Here is a 19741-nt window from a genome sequence, read left to right on the forward strand (position 1 = left end):
TCATTTACCTTATTCATTTTATTTGTTTTTTTCTTATAAATTACCAAATTCATTAATGTGCTAAACTTTTATTTTTAGTGCTTGTTAAGTTTAGCTCAGTTTAATGGAAAACCCTGCTAAAACCTTTTTTTAAACACCTTTTTTTTTAAATGCCTTCATTTTATTTTATTTTATTTTTTTTTATGTGGTGCTAAGGATCAAACCCAGTGCCTCATGCATGCTAGGCAAGTGCTCTACCACTGAGCCACAACCCCAGCTCCAAAACCGTGCTAAAACTTTTAAGTCAGTTGTTTAGTGTCTGTCTGTCCTAGAATCTAAATAAACTCCAGAAGAGGGACATTCTTCTTTAGAGTAATAGCTGTACAGATGTTTTTAAAATAGTCTTAATGTTTGCATCTTTGAATTTATCATTCAGTATAAATCTCATCTGTAAACTCTTACTAATCCTATTTGAAAGATAAAGAGTATTTAGAGATAATCAGCAAGAGTAGATAGTGCATTATATGTCAAATGAATCATATAAGAAATGTACAAAGTTAGAGAAGGCAAGAATTATAAAATAGGTGGGCTAATTGTAGAAACCTTCATGAAGTTAAAGGAGCTGCAAGCTGAATCTTCAAAAAGGATAAGACTTAGATGGGAATAGAAGAATAGACTCTGACTTGAGGATGGGCCATTTATGTTATCTATTTTTATGCTGTTTGACCAATGTCATACACATTTTGTTATGACCTACTAATTAAACAGGAAATACAAAATTAAAAACTACATTGAGGTTCCATTTATACTTACAGGATTTGTAAAAATCCCTTCAGCCTTCCTCTTAAATGTTGTTGGGGATATGGAGTGATAGGAACTCTTGAAGTGCATATAGCCTATTTCTTAGCAATTTCATCTCTAAGTATATATGATCTATAGAGTGTTTTCTAGTCTTTTATTATGTGACCCTGTCATGACTCAGTATAGACAAACATGGAATGAAAGTTTCATATAATAGTTGTCCTTACTACACCTAATAAAGATAAACATTCAACAAAATTTATATAAAATGTGAATTTCATAATGCTTAATAAAATAATAATTTCAAATTAAACATTACAAAAATGTAGGCAAAATTTTAACTTACATAGTGTGCCTGTTTTGTATGTTTATTCTTATAGGCATCATGTTTTTGCTAAGAATTTGTGCATCTCATTTTGATATTTTCTACTGAATTATATTTCATTTTTTAATGAAAATGCTGATTTAATGACTGGTTTGACTTAATGACCTATTACTAGATGATAGTTATGAGTTTGAAAAATACTGCTTGGGAAGAAATCTTACTTATATGTTCCTGGAGATGTTTGAGAGTGTTTACAGCTCTGTTGTTTGTAAAACTTTTTCCCTGGAATGGGAAACAACGGAAAGATACATTGACAAGAGAGAAATATAATATATTTATATCATGGAATCAAAATGTATACCACAGTAATCAAACTGAAGCTATGTCCATCAATATGGATCAATTTGGGAATATATTTTGAACAAAAATAGCGAGACACAGAATACCTATACTATGATTTAATGTGTATTCAGTTAAAAAAGAAACTATATGTTAAATATGCATATTATGTTTTTAAACTATAAAGAAAAATGAGAGAAAGATAAAAAATAGTTTAAGGATAGGGGTTACCTCTGGAGTGGTGGGATAAGAGGTGTTAGAGGGTAAGACTTCAAAGATAATGGTTGCATTTCTTAGCTGGATACAAAGCTCCTTTAAAAAATTTTTTTTCTTTATTCTTAACCTACTTGCCACAGATTAATTTTATGTGTGTTTAGTACCTAAACTATTTTAGTAAAAGTAAAATATTAACATTACAGCTTTAAAAAATTAGACATTAGAGCTATCCTTTCTTTATTCCTTAAACTCACCCTCTTTTCATCACATCCCTCAGTCTTACTCTCATATCCATGTCAACCTTAAGTTCTTCAGAGAGGGTTTGATAAAGAATAAATACAGTAGTACAAAATAAATTGATATTTATGGATCAGCATCAATGATAGGTCAGACATGGCATAACTATCAGTTTCTACTAAGCATATTACTTAAAAATAGAAAAAACTTTCTATTTTGATGTGTCTGCTTCTTCTTTGACAGATGGAGCTGTTGAGTCTTAATTGGAAGCTTCAAATAAGCATGTCAGGCCAGATAGTGTTTAGTTAGTTGAAAGCATGGGTGGGTTGACAGAAGTTGATGAAATCTAGAAAAGACTATCAGAATATGAATTTTGGTTTTAGCATGCTTATTTGAAGTAGCCACAGGCAATCTCAGTGGAAGTATTTTATCGAAAGTTGCAAATATGAGATTGGTGATTGGAAGAGTCTCAGTTGGTTGATGGATTACTCTTTCATACAGAGTAATACATGTCAAGAGAAGGAGTAAGTTTTCTGAGAGAAAAGCCATATAAAAAAAGATTGATGCCAAGAATTGAGACATGGTTACAGCCACCAGTTAGGTATCATTTATATATTGCTGGTCAGAAGAATATTTAGCTAAAAATTATGGCAATCTTCTGACTATTTTGTCTAAAGAGCAAGGTATTTTTAGTACTGAGACAAACTGGCTATTCTTAATTCTTTAAATGACTTACACTTTCATGAGGTGTTTTTTTTGTGTGTTTTTTTAAAGTTTTCCAAATGATATTCAAATAAGAGAATAGTAATTCTTATTTTAGTGATACATACATATTTATTATTAGAATGCTTTACATTTTTTTCTCCTGTTTTGTACTTGAATACTGAAAGTTTGCTTTCTCGGTGTGGCTTAATATTTAGTGTCCAGGTATTTTTGTGTTCTTCATCTTAAACTATTAAACAGTTGCCCATTTTACTGAAACTATTAATTATTTGCCTGTTTTAGTTGAAAATCTACGAGCAGTTCATAAATGAGAATTATGATAGACCTTTTTATGAAAGTTAGTTAATAGTATAACATTGTTAAAATTAAAATCCAAACATTTTCTTAGACATACCAGCTCACAAATAATTTATTTATTTTTCTGCAGAAAGAATCAGTACTAAAAGAGGAAATAAATGACCTTCTACAACAGAAGATTTCAGTAGATGAAGAATATACTTTCTTGAGGAAAGAATTCAATGACTTGCAGAAGAAATTTAAAGATAAAAGTCAAGAAGATAAGGTGTATTGACTTGAACATAGTTTCATAGGAGTGTTTTTTTTTTTGAAGTCTTGCTTTACCCTTTGTGGCACAGAAAGTGACAAGCTTGGATGAAAAAATTGCCTAAGGCCCTGCTGTACCATACAGTTTTCTCACATGCAAAAACTCAGAGAAAAATGCTTTAAAGCTAAGACTCCAAGCTTTATAACTTTCAGATAAATAGTTAATGATGGAAATGGAGCTAAGAAAGTAGGAGTGTGAATATGTGGCTTCTAGTAATTAGATTCTGATGGGACTGGCATTATTAATTGATAAAACCAGGTCTGGGAGGATATGTCTGTGTGGGTCTCAAAAATAGCTGGGGACAGCATCAAAGGCAGCTTGATCAATTAATGGGCTCTTTGCAAATGTGTACTCATCAAAGCTGTCATCCAGTGAAAAAATATGACCCATCCACCTGCATGAAAAGAGGCCAATAAAAGTACACAGGTGACCTTGGCCATCAAATATAGAAGAAGCTGCTGTGAGGGTGAAACTGCACAGTTTATATTTGCTGATTAGTTCTCACCTTTTTTGTTGTTGTTGTTTATCGGCCCTTGTGGTACTGTTCTACAGGACACTAAGGAATGTGTACAGAATAAAGAAGAGCAAAACAGGCTGGTTATAAAAAATCTGGAGGAGGAAAATGAGAAATTGAGTACACGCTGCACTGACCTGTTAAATGACCTGGAGAAACTAAGGAACCAAGAAGCACATTGGAAAAAAGAAAAATATGGCATTGATGCAAAAATAAAGGTACACAATGAGAATGGAATACATACTGCAATTTTGGATTTAACTTCATATAGGAAATTTAATACATGTTGTTTTCTTTTAAATAACAAGTTATATATTCAAACCCACCAGTGGGGAGTAGCATTAATTTATATTCTTTCACTTAAGACCCATAGCTTTTTAAAAATTGATGTTGCAAAGCAGGAAACTGACTTCAAATAGTTATCCTAAAATGTAGTCATTAAAAAATAAAGGCTATTGCATTTTGAAATAAAATGTGTTTTTTAAAAAAATATTCAGAATCATGAGTTTTGACTTTTTAAAAGGAAGGCTTAAATTCATAAATGCAGATAAAATTTATTGTAATATAATTTTACTTTAAAAATAAAGGGTAATGCCTCCCCCAGAAAACCATCAAAAATACTCATAGATGGTTCTAAAATGGTGCTTTATTTATTTAAAGGGGAGTTATTTATAGTAAAATTTTAATAGAATATAAAAGTTAATAATCTTATAAAATTCTTGCATTCTTTTGATCAGTATTTTTCAAAATAATGTGTTTTGGGGGCATTCCCTTTGTCTTCAGCAGGTTTTTGCTCATTTATTTTCCAATCAAATGTCAGGTTTCTCTTTTACTGTATATTTTATTTAAAATGGCATAAATAAATAAGGCTACAAAAACATGGTAGTCTTTCTACATAAAAGAAATATAACCAACACATGTATTTATATATCTATTTAAAATATGTAATTATAATATGGATATGTATGTGCATATGTGCACATGTGTGCATAAATATTTAAGTTATGGGAGAAGGATATGTCTGAACGTGTGAATCGACCCTTTGCAGATTTTTAAGGGAACACATTGAGTGTTAGTGCACAATCAGAATAACTGAGCCAGTAAGGAAACTGAATTCTGGTGCATTTGTTTTCTTAATTTTTAAATCAGTTTCTGCTACAATACATCCTTTAAAAAAGTTGTTGGTTTGATAAGAGTAGGTGGTAGTGCCTTGTGTTAATTCACAACTACATGATTATTTAGTGATAATTTTCACTAAATAATATATATATATGTATATGCATACATATAGATAATATATATATATATATATATATATATAAAATAATATATATATGTGTGTGTGTATACATATCATAGAAATTGGGTTCATTTATGTAAAAAAATCATACCTGCATGGAATTTGATTTGCTCCATTTCAATTCCTGTTGCCCCTCTTTCCCTTCCCTTCTTCCTTCCTTTATTCTCTCCTACCTCTACTTTACTGATCTTCCTTTGGCTCATTTATTTATTTATTTTTGATAAATTTTTGATTTCTACATATACATAAAGGTGGAATTCCCTGTGGTAAATTTATGCAAGCACATAGTGTGATTTTGTAAATTCATTTCTGCATTTCCTTTCCTTCTAGTCCTGGTTAACTCCTTCTCAGTCTCTTTTTTCGACTTCACTGTATTTTTATGGTATTTCTATTTCTCCTCTTCTTTTCCTTGTTTTGCTCCAGCTTCCACATACGAGAGAAAACATTTACCCTTGATTTTCAGGATCTGGCTTATTTCACTTAGCATCATGTACTCCACCTCTATCCATTTACCAGCAAATACCATAATTTCATTTTTCTTTATGGCAGAGTAAAACTCCATTATGCATACATACCACATTGTCTTAATCCATTCATCTATTGATGGGCATCTGGACTGATTACATAATTTGATTATTGTGAATTGTGCTGCTATAAACATTAAAGTGACTGTATCATTGTATTTGCTGAGTTCAGATGTTTTGGATAAGTACCAAGGAGTGGGATAGCTGGGTCATATGGTGATTCCATTTCTAGTTTTTTGAGGAATTGCCATCTGGTTTCCCAGAATAGTTGTACTAATTTGTAGTCCCAATAAAAATGTATGAGTATACCTTTATCCCCACAGTCTCACCAGTATTTACTATTATTTGTATTCTTGGTAATTCCCATTCTCACTAGAGTAATATGAAATATTAGTGTAATTTTGATTTGCATTTCCCTAAATGATAGGGATGTTGAACATTTTTTCAGGTATTTGTTGACCACTGTGTTTTTTCTTTTAATAAATGTCTGTTTAGTTCTTTAACTAATATATTTTTTAAAAAAATATTTATCTTCTATTTGTACACAATACATTTATTTTGTTTATTTATTTTTATGTGGTGCTGAGAATCAAACCCTGGGCCTCGCACATGCTAGGCGAGCACTGTACCTCTGAGCTACAAGTACCCTAGCCCCTAGCCAATATATTAATTGGATTTTTTGGGCTTTTTGATGTTTAGTTTTTTGAGTTTTTTTATATATTAATATTATGTATACTATATGTATTAATTTCCTGATAGAGGAGTAGCTGACCAAGATTTTCTCCCATTATTTGGGCTTTCTTAACACTCTTAATCATTTCCTTTTTTGCAGAAGCTTTTGAGTTTGATGGCATCCCACTTATTGATTATTGAACTTATTTCTTGAGCTTTTGGGGTCTTGTTAAGAAAGTTGGTACCTGTACCAATATGTTGGTGGGTTGACTCTATTTTCTTCTAGCACCTGCAATGTTTGTGGCCTAATTCCTAAGTTTTTGATTCATTTTGACTTGACTTTTGTGTGAGGTGAGAGGGATCTGGTTTCATTCTTCTACATATGAATTTTCAGTTTTCCCAGCAGCATTGGTTAAAAAGGCCATCTTTTCTCTAATGTATATTTTTGACACCTTTGTGAACTCACAGATGCTTTTAAGAACAAGGGTTTGTCCCTATGTTTTCTGTTCTGTCTCATTTGTCTTCACATCTATTTTGATGCCAATGCCATGCAGTTTTTGTTACTATACTTTTGTAGTATAATTTCAAATCAGGTATTGTGATGCCTTCTGCATTGCTCTTCTTGTTCAGGATCACTTTGGCTATTATGGGTTTCTTAATCTTCCAAATGAATGAACTATTTTTTTCCTAGTTCTGTGAAGAATGTCATGGGTATTTTGATAGGAATTGCATTGAATCTCTATAACATTTTTGGTAATATGGCCATTTTGACAATATTAATTCTGCTTATCCAAGAACATGAGAAGTCTTTCCATCTTCTAAGGTTTTCTTCAATTTCTTTCTTCTATTTTCTATAATTTTCATTGTAATGATCTTTTACCGAATTGAATAGTTTAATTCTCAGGTATTTTACATTTTATGATTATTGTGAGAGGAGTAATTTTACTATTTCTTTCTCAGCAGAATCATTGTTGGAATATAGGAAAGCTATTGATTCATGAGTGTTGATAAAAACTTTTCATGATAAAAATAAAGTTAAAAAAAATCATGAGCACCAAGCCAGCAACAGTACAAAGAAAACTCAAAGACAAACTGCACATAGAGAAACTAAAAAACAATCCAAAGCTCTCAAAAAGGAAGTTCAATAGAAGAATAACCCACTAAATTAGAATCAAGATAGGAAAAAATGGAGCAAAAACCCAAAATGTCAGGAAACCCAAACACATATCCATATTAATGATGAATGTTAATGCTCTCAGCTTCCCAACTGAAAGACAAAGATTAGCAGAATTGATTGAAAAGCAATACTCATCTATGTGCTATTTGTGAGGGACTCATAGGCAAAGACATCAACATGATAACGGTAAAAGTATTGAAAAAATATTCCACTCATTTGGACCATAAAAACGAGAAGGAGTAGCTATTCTCATACCCGACAAAGCAGATTCTAGGAAGAATTAATCAAAAGAGACAAAGAAGGCCACTGTATCCCTTTAGCTGTTGAAGGGTATCTTGGTTTGTTCTGTAGCTTGGTTATTGTGAATTTTGATTCTATAAACATGTGGCTGCATCATTGCAGTATGCTGTAAATCTGGGCATGTACTGTCAAGTACACATAGTGGTTCCATTCATAGCTTTCTCAGAAATTTTCATGTGCTTTCTAGAGGGGTTATACTAATTTGCAGTCCCACAAACAATATATGAGTGCACTTTTCAATGTACATCCTCCCCAATATTTATTGTTATTTGTATTCTTGATAATTGCCATTCTGAGTGGAGTAAGATATAATCATAATATAATTTTAATTTGCAGTTCTAGAATTGCTAGAGATGTTGAAACATTTTTTTTCATATACTTGTTGAACATCTGTATTTCTTCTTTCAAGGAGTATCTGTTTTGGTTTTTTTTGCTCATGTGTTGATTTTGTTATTTTTTTAATATTTTAGTTGTAGATGGACATGATATTTTTATTTATATGGTGCTGAGTATTGAACCCAGTGCCTCACACATGCTAGGCAAGTGCTGTATCACTGAGTCACAACTCCAGCCTTGTTTTTGTTTTTGATTCTAGGTGTTTATCATTCTTTATATATTCTGGATATCAACACCTTATCTGAGGAGCAGGTGGCAAAGATTTGCTCCCTTTCTGTGGGCTCACTCTTCATACTCTTGTTTCCTTTGCTGTGCAGATGCATTTTAGTTTGATGTTATCACACATATTGATTTTTCATTTTGTTTCTTATGCTTTACATATCTTGTAAGGAAGTTGCTTCCTGTGCTGACATCTTAGAGGGTTGGGCCTGCATTTTCTTCTAGTTGTTGCAGGGTTTTTGATCTAATTGCTAGGTCTTTGATCTACTTTGAGTTGAGTTTTGTACCTGGTGAGGGAAAGAAGTTAAATTTCATTATTCTACATAGGGATTTCCAGTTTTCCCAGCACTTTTTTTTTTTTTAAGGCCATCTGTTCTCCAACATTTGCTTTTGGAACATTTATCTAGTATCACATAACTGTGTTTATGTGGGTTTGTTTCTGTGTCTTATATTTCATTGGTCTTCATGCCTGTTTTGATGTTAGTACCTTGCTGTTTTTGTTACCATAGCTCTGTAGTATAATTTGAGGTCCAGTATTGTGATGTCTCCTGTTTTGTTTTTTTCAGTAAGGATAGCTTTGGCAATTCTGGGTTTGTTATTTTTCCCAATTAATTTCATAACTGCTTTTTCTAGTTTTGTGAAAAATGTCATTTGACTTTTGATGGGAACTGTATTGAATCTTTTAGCTCCTTTGGTTGTATTGCCATTTTGACAATATTAATTTTGCCTATCCAAGAACATGGGATGTTTTTCCTTCCTCAGAGTTCTACTTCAATTTCTTTCTTTGGTTTTCTGTAGTTTTCTTTGTAGAGGTTTAGCTCTTTTGTTAGATTAATTCTGAAATATTTCATTTTATTTTATTGAGGTTATTGTGAATGGGTATGTCTTCCTAATTTCTTTTTTGGCAGATTCATTATTTGAGTATAGGAGGATGATTGATTTATGAGTGTTGATCCTATATTATGCTATTTTGCTGAATCCATTTATGAACTCTAGAATTCTTATTGTGGAGTTTTTTGGGTCTTCTAAATATAAGATCATGTTGTCAGCAAACAGATAATTTGAGCCCTTTTTTCTTATTTGTATCTCTTCCATTTCCTTCTGTTGCCTGATTGCTCTGGCTAGAGTTTCTAGGACTGTGTTGAATAGAAGGAGTTGAAAGTGGGCATCCTAGTCTTGTTCCTGTTATAAGGGGAAATGCTTTCAGTTTTTCTCCATTCAATACAATGTTAGCCTTGGGTTTGTCACAGATAGCCTTTACAATGTTGAGGTAATATTTTGCTATCTCTATTTTTTCTAGATTTAACATGAATGGGTGCTGTACTTTATCAAATGCTTTTTGAGATAATAATCATGTCATTCTTATCTGTAAGGCTATTTAGGTGGTATGTTACATTTTTTTATTTCCACATGTTGCAACCCTGGGATGAAACTCCCTTTGTCATGGTGTACTATTTGTAAAATATGGTTTTGTATGTGATTTGGAAGTGTTTTATTTAAAGTTTTTGCATCTATGTTCATTAGAGATATTGGCCTGAAGTTTTTTTTCCTTGATGTATCTTTGTCTGGTTTTGGTATCAGGTTGATACTGTCTTCATAAAATTTAGTTTGGCAGTGCTCCCTTCTTTTATATTTTATGGAATAATTTGAGGAATGGTGGTATTAATTTTTCTTTAAAGGTCTGGTAGAACTTGACTGAGAAATCCATCCAGTCCTGGGCTTTTCTTTGTTGGAAGGCTTTTGATATTTGCTTCAATTTCATTACTTGATATTGATGTGTTTAAATTTTCTATATTTTTATGTTTCCATTTGGATAGGTCATATGAGAGGAATTTGTCAATATCTTAAAGATTATCTAGCTTATTGGTGTATACATTTTAAAATAGTTTTTGATGATCCTCTGGATTTCAATAGTGTCTGTGGAGATATTTCCATTTTTTTTGGCCTCAAATTTTGTTAATTTGAGTCCCACCCCCCCCCCCTTTAATTTGGTAAGTTTGGCTACCAGTGTATCAATCTTATTTATCCTTTAATAAAACTTGTTTATCTCTGTTTAGTTGATCTTTTGTCTTTTTTTTTTTTTTATTCTTAGCTTCATTTCTGATTTTAATTATTTTCTGTCTTCAACTGATTTTGGTATTTGTTCTTCTTTTTCTGGTTTTGATATATAATGTTAGATTACTTATTTGGTGTCTTTATGTACTTTTAATGTATGAGCACAGTGCTATGAACTTAATTTTAATACTGCCTTCATACTGTGTTAGAAATTTTGATACAGTATATCACTCTTCTCACTTAATTCTAAGAATTTTTAAATTTCTTCGCTGGTTTCTTCTGTTATCCCTTCATCATTAAATAGCATATATTTTAGTCTCCAGGTGTTAGAGAAGCTTCTATTTTTTTTTTTAAGAGAGAGTGAGAGAGGAGAGAGAGAGTGAGAGAGAGAGAGAGAGAGAGAGAGAGAGAGAGAGAGAGAGAGAATTTTTATTTCTTAGTGTTCGGCGGACACAACATCTTTGTTGGTATGTGGTGCTGAGGATCGAACCCAGGCCGCACGCATGCCAGGCGAGCGCGCTACCGCTTGAGCCACATCCCCAGCCCGAGAAGCTTCTATTTATATAATTGATTTCTCATTTCATTTTATAATGATCTGATGGAATGCAAGGTATTACCTCTATTTTTTTTCTATTTGCTAATATTTGCTTTGTGATCTAAGATATGGTCTATTTTTAGAAAATATTCCATGTACTGCTTAGAAAAAAGTGAATTCATTTATTGATGGATGGAATATAAGTGTCTGTTAGATCCATATTATTAATTGTATTTTTAATTTCTGTAGAGTCTTTCCTTAGTTTAGGTTGGATGATCTAACCAGTGGTGAGAGAGGCATGTTAAAGTCACCTTGTATCATTATATTGTGGTCTATTTGATTCTTAATATTGAGAAGGGTTTATTTTATATATATTGGTGCTCGATTGTTTGGGGCATAAATATTTACAATCATTATATCTTGTTGCTGTGTGATTCCCTTAAGCAATATGAAGTGACCTTCTTTGTCTCTTCTGATGCTCTTTTGTTTCCTCTTTTTGTTCAAAGTCTACTTTATCTGAGATGAAAATAGCTACTCCTGGACATTTATAAGTCCCATGTGAATGGTATGTCTTTTCCCCATACTTTTACCTTCAGGCTGTGGTGAACATCTTACAGTCATCCATATTGTTGGGTTTGTTTTTTAATCCAATTTGCCAGTCTATGTCTTTTAATTGAAGAGTGTAGTCCATTTACATTCATTGTTATATTGAGAGCTGATTTTTATTTCCCGACATTTTTGATTTATTTTTACTGCTTAAATTGGACCAGATTGTCCTTTAATTGACTATTCTTAGTATGTTTCCTTCCAATGCTGGTTTTAATTCTATTTTTTCATTTCCTTTCCATCAAATATTTCATTGAGTATGTTTTGTAGTGTCAGCTTTCTAGTTATGAATTCTTTAGCATCTGTTTATCATTGAAGGTTTTTATTTCATCTTTAAACCTGAAGCCTAATTTTTCTGTGTATAGTATTCTTAGTTGGCATTTATTTTCTTTCAGATTTGGTATGTATTATTCCAAGTCCTCATGGCTTTTAGGGTCTGGGTTGAGAAATCAGTTAAAATCCACATTGGTTTACCTCTAAATATGACCAGCTATTTTTGTCTTGCAGCTTTTAGAATTCTGCCCTTATTTTGTATTTTAGGCATTTTCATATAATGTTTCTTAAAGTGGATCTATTCTATTTTTTGCATATTTGTAGTCCTGTATGCCTCTTGTATTTGAATTTCTTTTTTTTATTTCTTTTTTTAAATTTTTTAGTTTTCGGTGGACACAACATCTTTATTTTTATGTGGTGCTGAGGATTGAACTTAGCGCCCCGTGCATACCAGGCAAGCGCACTACCGTTTGAGCCACATACCCAGCCCCTTGTATTTGAATTTCCATCTCATTCTTAATGTTTGGAAATTTTTCTGATATTATTTCATTGAAAAGATTGTTTGTCCTTTTACTTTATATTTCACAGCCTTCGGCCTTTTAATATTATCCCAGATTTCCAGCATGTTCTGGTTAAGGTCTCTTAATAGCTTTTCTTTATGGGCAATTTTATTTTCAAGATTTTTATACTTTATTTTAGAAGGCTCAAAAATCTATCTTCAAAGTGACCTAATCCATTGGTGGTGCTTTCCATTGAATTTTTCATTTCCAAGATTTCTGTTTGGTTCTTTTTCAAACCTCTATATTTTTATTGAAGGGATTTTTTAGTTTTTGTATTTTCTCTTTAATTTCACTTTACATCTTCTTTTAGCTTATAGAACATTTTAAATGTGAACTTTCTAAATTTTTTCTCTAACATTTCCTCCATTGTGATGTCAGTAGAGTCAGTTGTTGATGCATATGGTTTGTTTGTGATGGTTTGTTTCTTTGCTTCTTTATATTGTTTGTATTTCTACTCATCTATTGGTATAGATCTCATTTTTTCTTTTTAGGAAGGGACTACTTTGTGAGTTTCATTCTCTTTGGTGCACGGGGTTGGGTAAATGTCCAGATCTCATTTCTTTTAGGCAGTACATGACCTGCTGATCCCAATATCAGCACCCTTTAAGAGATGCCACTGGACCATATTTAGTACAATCACTTCAGAGCTAAGCCTCGAATTATTCAGTGTTATGAGAAACAAACACTGATTTCTGTTTTTCTCCACAGTTCCTCAAATATAGGTATAAGCTTGTAATAAAATTCTGAAATAGGTAAAAATTAGTTATTAAATTTAGTAAAATTATTATAACCTTAAATGAGGGCTAAAATGTGGGAATAATAAAGATTGGACAAAATAGAGAGGGAATAGAGAGACCAAAAAAAAAGAAAGAAAGAAAAAGAGAAAAGATATAAAATAATTCATACCAAGGTAGAAAGGAGAAATTGATTGATTGTGGGTATTTGAAGTAGCAGCAGATAATGCTGGAGGACTATTAGGGGCCAAGTGGAACAAGTATAAATTAGAGCTAGGAAAACAAAGATAAGAAGACTGATTCCAATTTAATGGTTTAGCTTAAATTAAACCATTAGATGAAATACATTTTTAAATGGATTGAATGTTGACTATTGGGGTAACAATTATCATTCAAGATAAAGGGTTAATAATATGACAAAGTTGATGTTAGAGTTATTTATAGTAAACTATGCCAATGTTAAATAAATTCTTGTTGAATCTTGGTTGGAATTCATTGGGGTTTGGACGTTAAGCAGATGTCCATCAGGCTTTGCTGTGAATCTCTCCTGAGTTATGGGACATAGCAACCCATTCCCTATTTGTTATGAACCTCCCACCAGCTGATTCTGATTCTGGTTAGTCAGCACAGGGACCTCCCACCAGCTGATTCTTATTTGTCAGCACAGGGACCTGCAGTTGACTGCTCAGAGGGTGCAGTGTTGTGGGTTGGTTGTTTTAAAAGTATGCATGGAGATAACATTATCCTGAAAGCAGTTTGAAAAACTTTATCCTTAATCTCTGGCTTCAGAGAATAGTTAATCTTGCTTGGTAACTCAGTGAGGGACCCAAATCACAACATAACACAAGTTCTTTCCCTAGAAACCTGCTCTTTTGCAAAACTCAAACACCTGTGGATTTATATTTTCTTCGTATTTCTAGTCATTACCTCAGACAAATAATATAGAATTTTTCATCCCAAAGTCTTTGTATTTGAAGTGATTTAATTTATAAAATTCCATTTTAAAATGAAAAAAAAAAGTATGCAGGAGTTGATGCAGATGCTGGATTGTCCCTGTGATTGCTGTAGGTCATCATGTACCTGGTTCCTTTAACAGTATCCTTTTCATTGAGGTAAAGATCCTGGTGATTGTGAGCATAGGAACTCTGATTGTGGCTTTTCTTGGTGTGAAAGTATTCCCCCTGCCAACACTGTTCTCTGTAGTACTGTAGAGAAGGAACTCGGGTGGTTCACCTGGACTTTAGTTTCCACTGCTGCAGCTTGTGAATTGCATGTGTTAATTTCCTCTGTTGACTATGTCTGATGAAAGTTCTTTCCAGTTTCCAAAAATGCCCTTTCATTCTCCAGTTGTGATCTTGGGTCAGGCTGGGTGCTAGATAAGACTGGGGCATTCTTTTCCTGTTTCCTAGACTCAGGTAATTTTCCTCCTTAATTGATCTTCCTTTGGTTATCTTTGCAGCTGTCTTCCACTTAAGTTTCCTAGGATATTCAGGGAAATTATCTTACTAGCCTTACATTTGCAGTTATCACTATCCAGGAATTGGGTCTCTATGTCACTGGATATTCAGGCAGATTCCCTCTGGTACAGCCCAGAGATCCCAGGGACAGCCCCTAGCCTTCCCAAGGTGCCTTCCTCCAGTGTCAGTGGTCAAGGCTGTTGTGGTCCTGGTGAATCAGCTTTCCTCTGCTGGGATCTAAGCTGCTTTGTTGGTTGTCTTTCTGAGTTGAATGGACACTGCACAGAGATTTCTGCTCTTGCCTGGATTACAGATGCTGAGCCGAACAAATGGGTTTGACACATTTCCTGGCACAGATTCACTCCACCCAACTCCCTTTGTTGGTGGGGAGCTGGGAGGGATTCAGTGATTTTTGGCTAATAGTGGTCCTTCTAGAAATTCTTTCTACCCAGGATCTTAAGGTACCACTGCAAGCGACTTCCTTTTGATTTAACTTGCAGCTGTCTGGGCATGGGAAGACACATTGTTGATTTGAGAGGGTGACTAGTCTGCTGAGTGTTTCACCAAGTGGCTGGCTCAGCTTTGTTTTCTTGATTTGCTTTTTAGCTGTTTGCTCTGTTTGAAGGACCCTGCTGTTCCTGTCAAGCTTTAAATTTTGTCTGCCTTTTCAAATGTTTTAAGTGTATGAGCTTAAGAGTTTTCTGTTCCCCTTTTCTTTGTTACTCCACCCCCATTCTCCTACCCTGGTTCAGGTTCCTGGTTAGGGGATTCAGTGCTTATTTTCCACTCTGGTAACCTATCTTCAAGTCTCTCCAGGTCTCGGACTTTGTAGAGTCTTAGAGTATTTATTTTGTCATCCACCTCTCTATTCTACTTTTTCTTTTCTGTCTCCTTTCTGTGTTGTGAGGAGATTGGAACTTGCTGCCTAGCTCCCTTCCACTATCTGTTTTCTTTCCATTTATTTTTAGAGTTAGGTAATAACTAACTTCTGCCATTTTCTTATTTCTTTTTCTTTCCTTTTGCAATTGTGTTTTTGTTCCTCCTTTCCTTTTTTGGTTCATTTTGTGTGTGTGTGTGTGTGTGTGTGTGTGTATTTTGTTGATCTTTTCTTTGTGATTACCATGGGTATTACATTTACTATCCTAAATGTACTGAAATCTAGTTTGAATTGATACCAGTAGTTTGTAATACCTTATAAAAACCCTGGTCTTTTACAGTTCTTTCTCTACACTTTGTTACTGTTGTCACAAATTACCTCTTTATATATTATCATGTGCTTAGTAATATAGATATATACATGTTAAAAAGTATTTATCTTTGAAATAAAGTTCAAAATAAAAATTTGAGTTACAAATAATTGATATTTTATACTCACTATGTATTTACCTTTGCTGAAAATCTTTATTTCTTCATATGGCTTTCAATTACTGTCTTTTGTATCCTTTCACTTCAATATGAAGAACTTCCATTAGCATGTTTTCTAGGATAGATCTAGTGGTAATGACCTCCCTTACCTATTTGGATTGAGTGGTCTTGGTATCCCTGTGAAAAATAATTTTACCAAATATAAAATGAATTAATTCTAGACTCTATTCTGTTGGTCAATATATCTGTATTCTAGTATCACATTGTTTTTATTCCTATGGCTTTGTCATATGGTTTGAAATGAAGAAATAGAGTCCTCCAACATTGTTATTCTTTTTCAAAATTGTTTTGGATGTTTAGGGTTCCTTAATATTCTGTATGGATATTGATAAAAGTTTGTAATTTTCAATGTATAAGTCTTTTACCTCCTTAGTTATATTTATTTGAAGCATTCTTTTGATTTGATTGAAATCAATTCATTTTCTTAATTTTCTTTTCTGTTATTGTTGGTGTGTAGAAATGTAACTAATTGCCCTACAGTGTATCTTTTTAATGTTACAGAGATATCAATTTCCTCTTTGTTTTTTACCCTCAAATTCAGTTATTTTGAGGCACTGTGATTGATATTTAATATCTCCAAACTCAGTTTCAAGCAAAGTCAGCTTAATAGGAAGGAACTTCTTATCTCTTTGTTCTTGTTGCCTGCTTCTACTCCTGGAGGAAATATCTCTACCAACATTTTGGACAGTAGGGTAAGAAAAATGACTCCTTTACTTCAAGTGTTACCTTTAGGAGCATGGTGTTTATTGGGGTGGTACCTTTCTGTCTTCTTGGCTTTCCTCTTACTATGAGGGACTTCCTACATCTGAGTGATCTGATATGAGTGTGGTTGATGCCAGTGGTCTGGTATTTTTTGTCTACTACTAGGAGAAGATCTTCTGTTCTATGAGTAGTGACTGGTTGGGTAGGAGGTCAGAAACTTAGGGAGGAAGATTATAAATGTAGTAACCTCACTCATCTGTGGAAATGCATTTGTTCTTGGATATGTTTCTATTAAATAAACTAGAAGTTCGGTGGTTGTGAATAGATCCCGCATCAAATGTCAGAGATTTCCACTGCTCTTAATGAACATTTTTAAGTTTTCATAAATTGATATTCCTTTATATACTATATGTCCTTAGGACAATTCGCAGTGACTTTAAATATTCGTTTTTCTGAAATTTTTAACAGTTATGCTTTTTTTCTCTAGGTTATACATTTTTTTTAAAGAGAGAGAGAGAGAGAGAGAGAGAGAGAGAGAGAGAGAGAATTTTAATATTTTTTTTTTAGTTTTCGGCGGACAACATCTTTGTTTGTATGTGGTGCTGAGGATCGAACCTGGGCCGCACGCATACCAGGAAAGCACGCTACCACTTGAACCACATCCCCAGCCCCAAGGTTATACATTTTGAAGCTACATCATTTTGGAAGTAGAACCTTGACACATGTGTTTTTTTTTTTTTTTCAAGTGAAATAAAAGCAGTATAACCTTTTTACTTAATCTTAGATGTTTAATGATTTATCTCGTCTGTATGTTCCAAATATTTAAATTAAAGAAAGAATCACCCTTTCTGAACAAAATTTTCTTATAATTTTCAAACTTTGGGGGTAGTAGTCAAGATGAAAGGGAGTTGAATAAACCGGGATTATTACTTAGAAATCTCATTACTTTTTCCATGAGGAGAAGTGAAGACTTTAAATGTAGGAAAACTAATTTGTAGAGGTGATATCTTTGTATTATGTTAATTTGAATGGTCTGAATTGGAGTGATTCATGACTTGTTAAAACCCCCAAAGTTATAGTCAAATGTGAATGGGTAGTTGGCAAGAGGCATTTATGTAATTATTAGATATTGCTACTGCTATTGTATTCTTTGGTCCTGAATAATATAAGTGATAATATATAAAGTCTATAGGTTTCACCTTTATTCAGTAGAAAAGTGGTTTTATCTATTGTTAGAGCTGGTTAAAAGAAGTCACTGGGTTTCGAGTGTTGCTGTATTCCTCAAAGGCCTTCTAATTCATTAGAGGATCGTGTTCTACAGTGCTGTTTACTATGTGGTTTAAACTTGTTCCACAAGACCGGGATGCTGTTGTACTTCTAAATTATTTCAGGTTTACAAAAAGGGGCCGTTTGTTGTAATAGTGGGTTCTGAGAATTTAAGAGAAAGCATTCTATCAGATATAATCACCTAATTATTCTCTCTCATGGAAAGTCACCAAAGGAAAATAAAAGCCAGAGATTCACTGGAACTGATGATGGATCTTAAACCAGAAATTAAGTTACCATTCATGCTTAAGAAATATTTCAGAAAACAGGACCTTGAGCAAGACTTACTCATCTAGGTAGCTTTAATCTCCACAGGTAGGGTAGAAATAAGTATTCCTTGATACTCAGTTTACCTATTTAACAATGAGACATCTTTAATTCTGTCCACACCCTCTCTGAGTTACAACACTAAAATGTCAAATTAAAAAAAAAATTCCAAAAGAAAATAAAATAAAAACCAAACAAATAAGTACTATATTAGGTTGTTACAACAGGAAGAATTGCAATGGGAGTGTCTTCTCAAACTTGGGGAAAGAATGGCATTTTATGGGGAAAAGGCAAAAAATGACAGTTCCTGCTATAAGTTTAGTGAAGTATGGTTTAGGCTGATGTTGCAGTAAGTTATTTTTCTTGTGATTAGGCCTTGCATCTTACGAAATTGTTGACTGGAAGAAATTTGGAGGAAGTGTGTTACTCTTTTGATATGAGGGAACAGGGCCTAGAGGTATTAGTATAAATCCAGAGAAGATAATGTTACGATTCTCCACGTTTAATAAGGATTTATTGAATATATCCATTCATTATGTGTCTGGTATTGAAAAGCAACTAAGAAACAGTATAAAAATTTCAGCTTTTATGGAACTTATATTCTAAACAACAAGTGGTCTAAAATAAACACATAAACAACAAAATGGCAAGCTTTGTCATATACTAATATTTGTAATGAAGAGAAATATGGAAATATGGAAGGTGTTTTGGGGTCTATGTCAAAAAGGTTTCAGTTTAATCAGAATAGTATTATGGCCTTAATTTAATAGACTAGCTTTCCCCCAAGGATTTATAAAGACACTTCCATCTTCTATCAAATTTCAGTATATATTATTTGGTCTGGTTGTGTAGTCTGTTTTACGTTTATTTAGTCTGTATGCTTACTCTTGTTATAGCAATAAATTTGGCAAAGATTTTTAAAAACTTTTATCTAGTGTTCACTTTGTTGATCCTCCTTTAGAAGTTTAGATTTTCTTTGAGTTCATCTTGAGTGGGAATATGTTAATATCCCTTTCTTTCCCCATGGTATTAATTTGTCCCTTTTAGGCAATGTTGAGGTTCCTGGCACTCTAGTGTACTTTTCCATTGTCTGGGGACTCCTTTTCCTCTCTGTTTTTTGAAATAATTCAGAATAAATCCTGATACAGGTAGCTTTCCCTAGAACCTGTGTGTGGTGGTTTAAAAATTTTCTTCTGTGTCTCTAGGACACAGTCACAGAATTTTTTTTTTAATTTGTTTTTGAGTGTAAGAACCATTTCTGTAGTTCCCATTTTTATTTATAAGTCTGAATTCTTCCATGCCAAACACGTTACTTCATTTAGTCCTAATCACTTCTCAGTGGTTAAACATTGAGCCACCTCTAAAATGTAAGAAGGGCATAGAGAGAAAGGCATTTTCTTAGCTCTTGCTATTCCATATGAGGACTACTAGTATAGTTTCTTTTATTTTTCAGTGTTTTTTTTTTTTTTACTTTT

The 19741-nt window shown here is 33.1% G+C and overlaps 1 protein-coding gene across 2 annotated transcripts in view; it reads left to right on the forward strand.

Moving 5' to 3' along the window:
• Cntln (centlein) overlaps positions 1-19741 on the forward strand; it is a 291783-nt gene that overhangs the window by 66205 nt on the left and 205837 nt on the right. For both annotated transcript variants that reach the window (XM_026397573.2, XM_026397574.2), the window contains exons 4-5: positions 3048-3182; positions 3777-3956. In XM_026397573.2, coding sequence (XP_026253358.2) covers positions 3048-3182; positions 3777-3956 — 315 coding nt within the window. The remainder of the gene's footprint in view (positions 1-3047; positions 3183-3776; positions 3957-19741) is intronic.

Source organism: Urocitellus parryii, chromosome 4, assembly GCF_045843805.1.
Source record: "Urocitellus parryii isolate mUroPar1 chromosome 4, mUroPar1.hap1, whole genome shotgun sequence".
Lineage (NCBI taxonomy): Eukaryota > Metazoa > Chordata > Mammalia > Rodentia > Sciuridae > Urocitellus > Urocitellus parryii.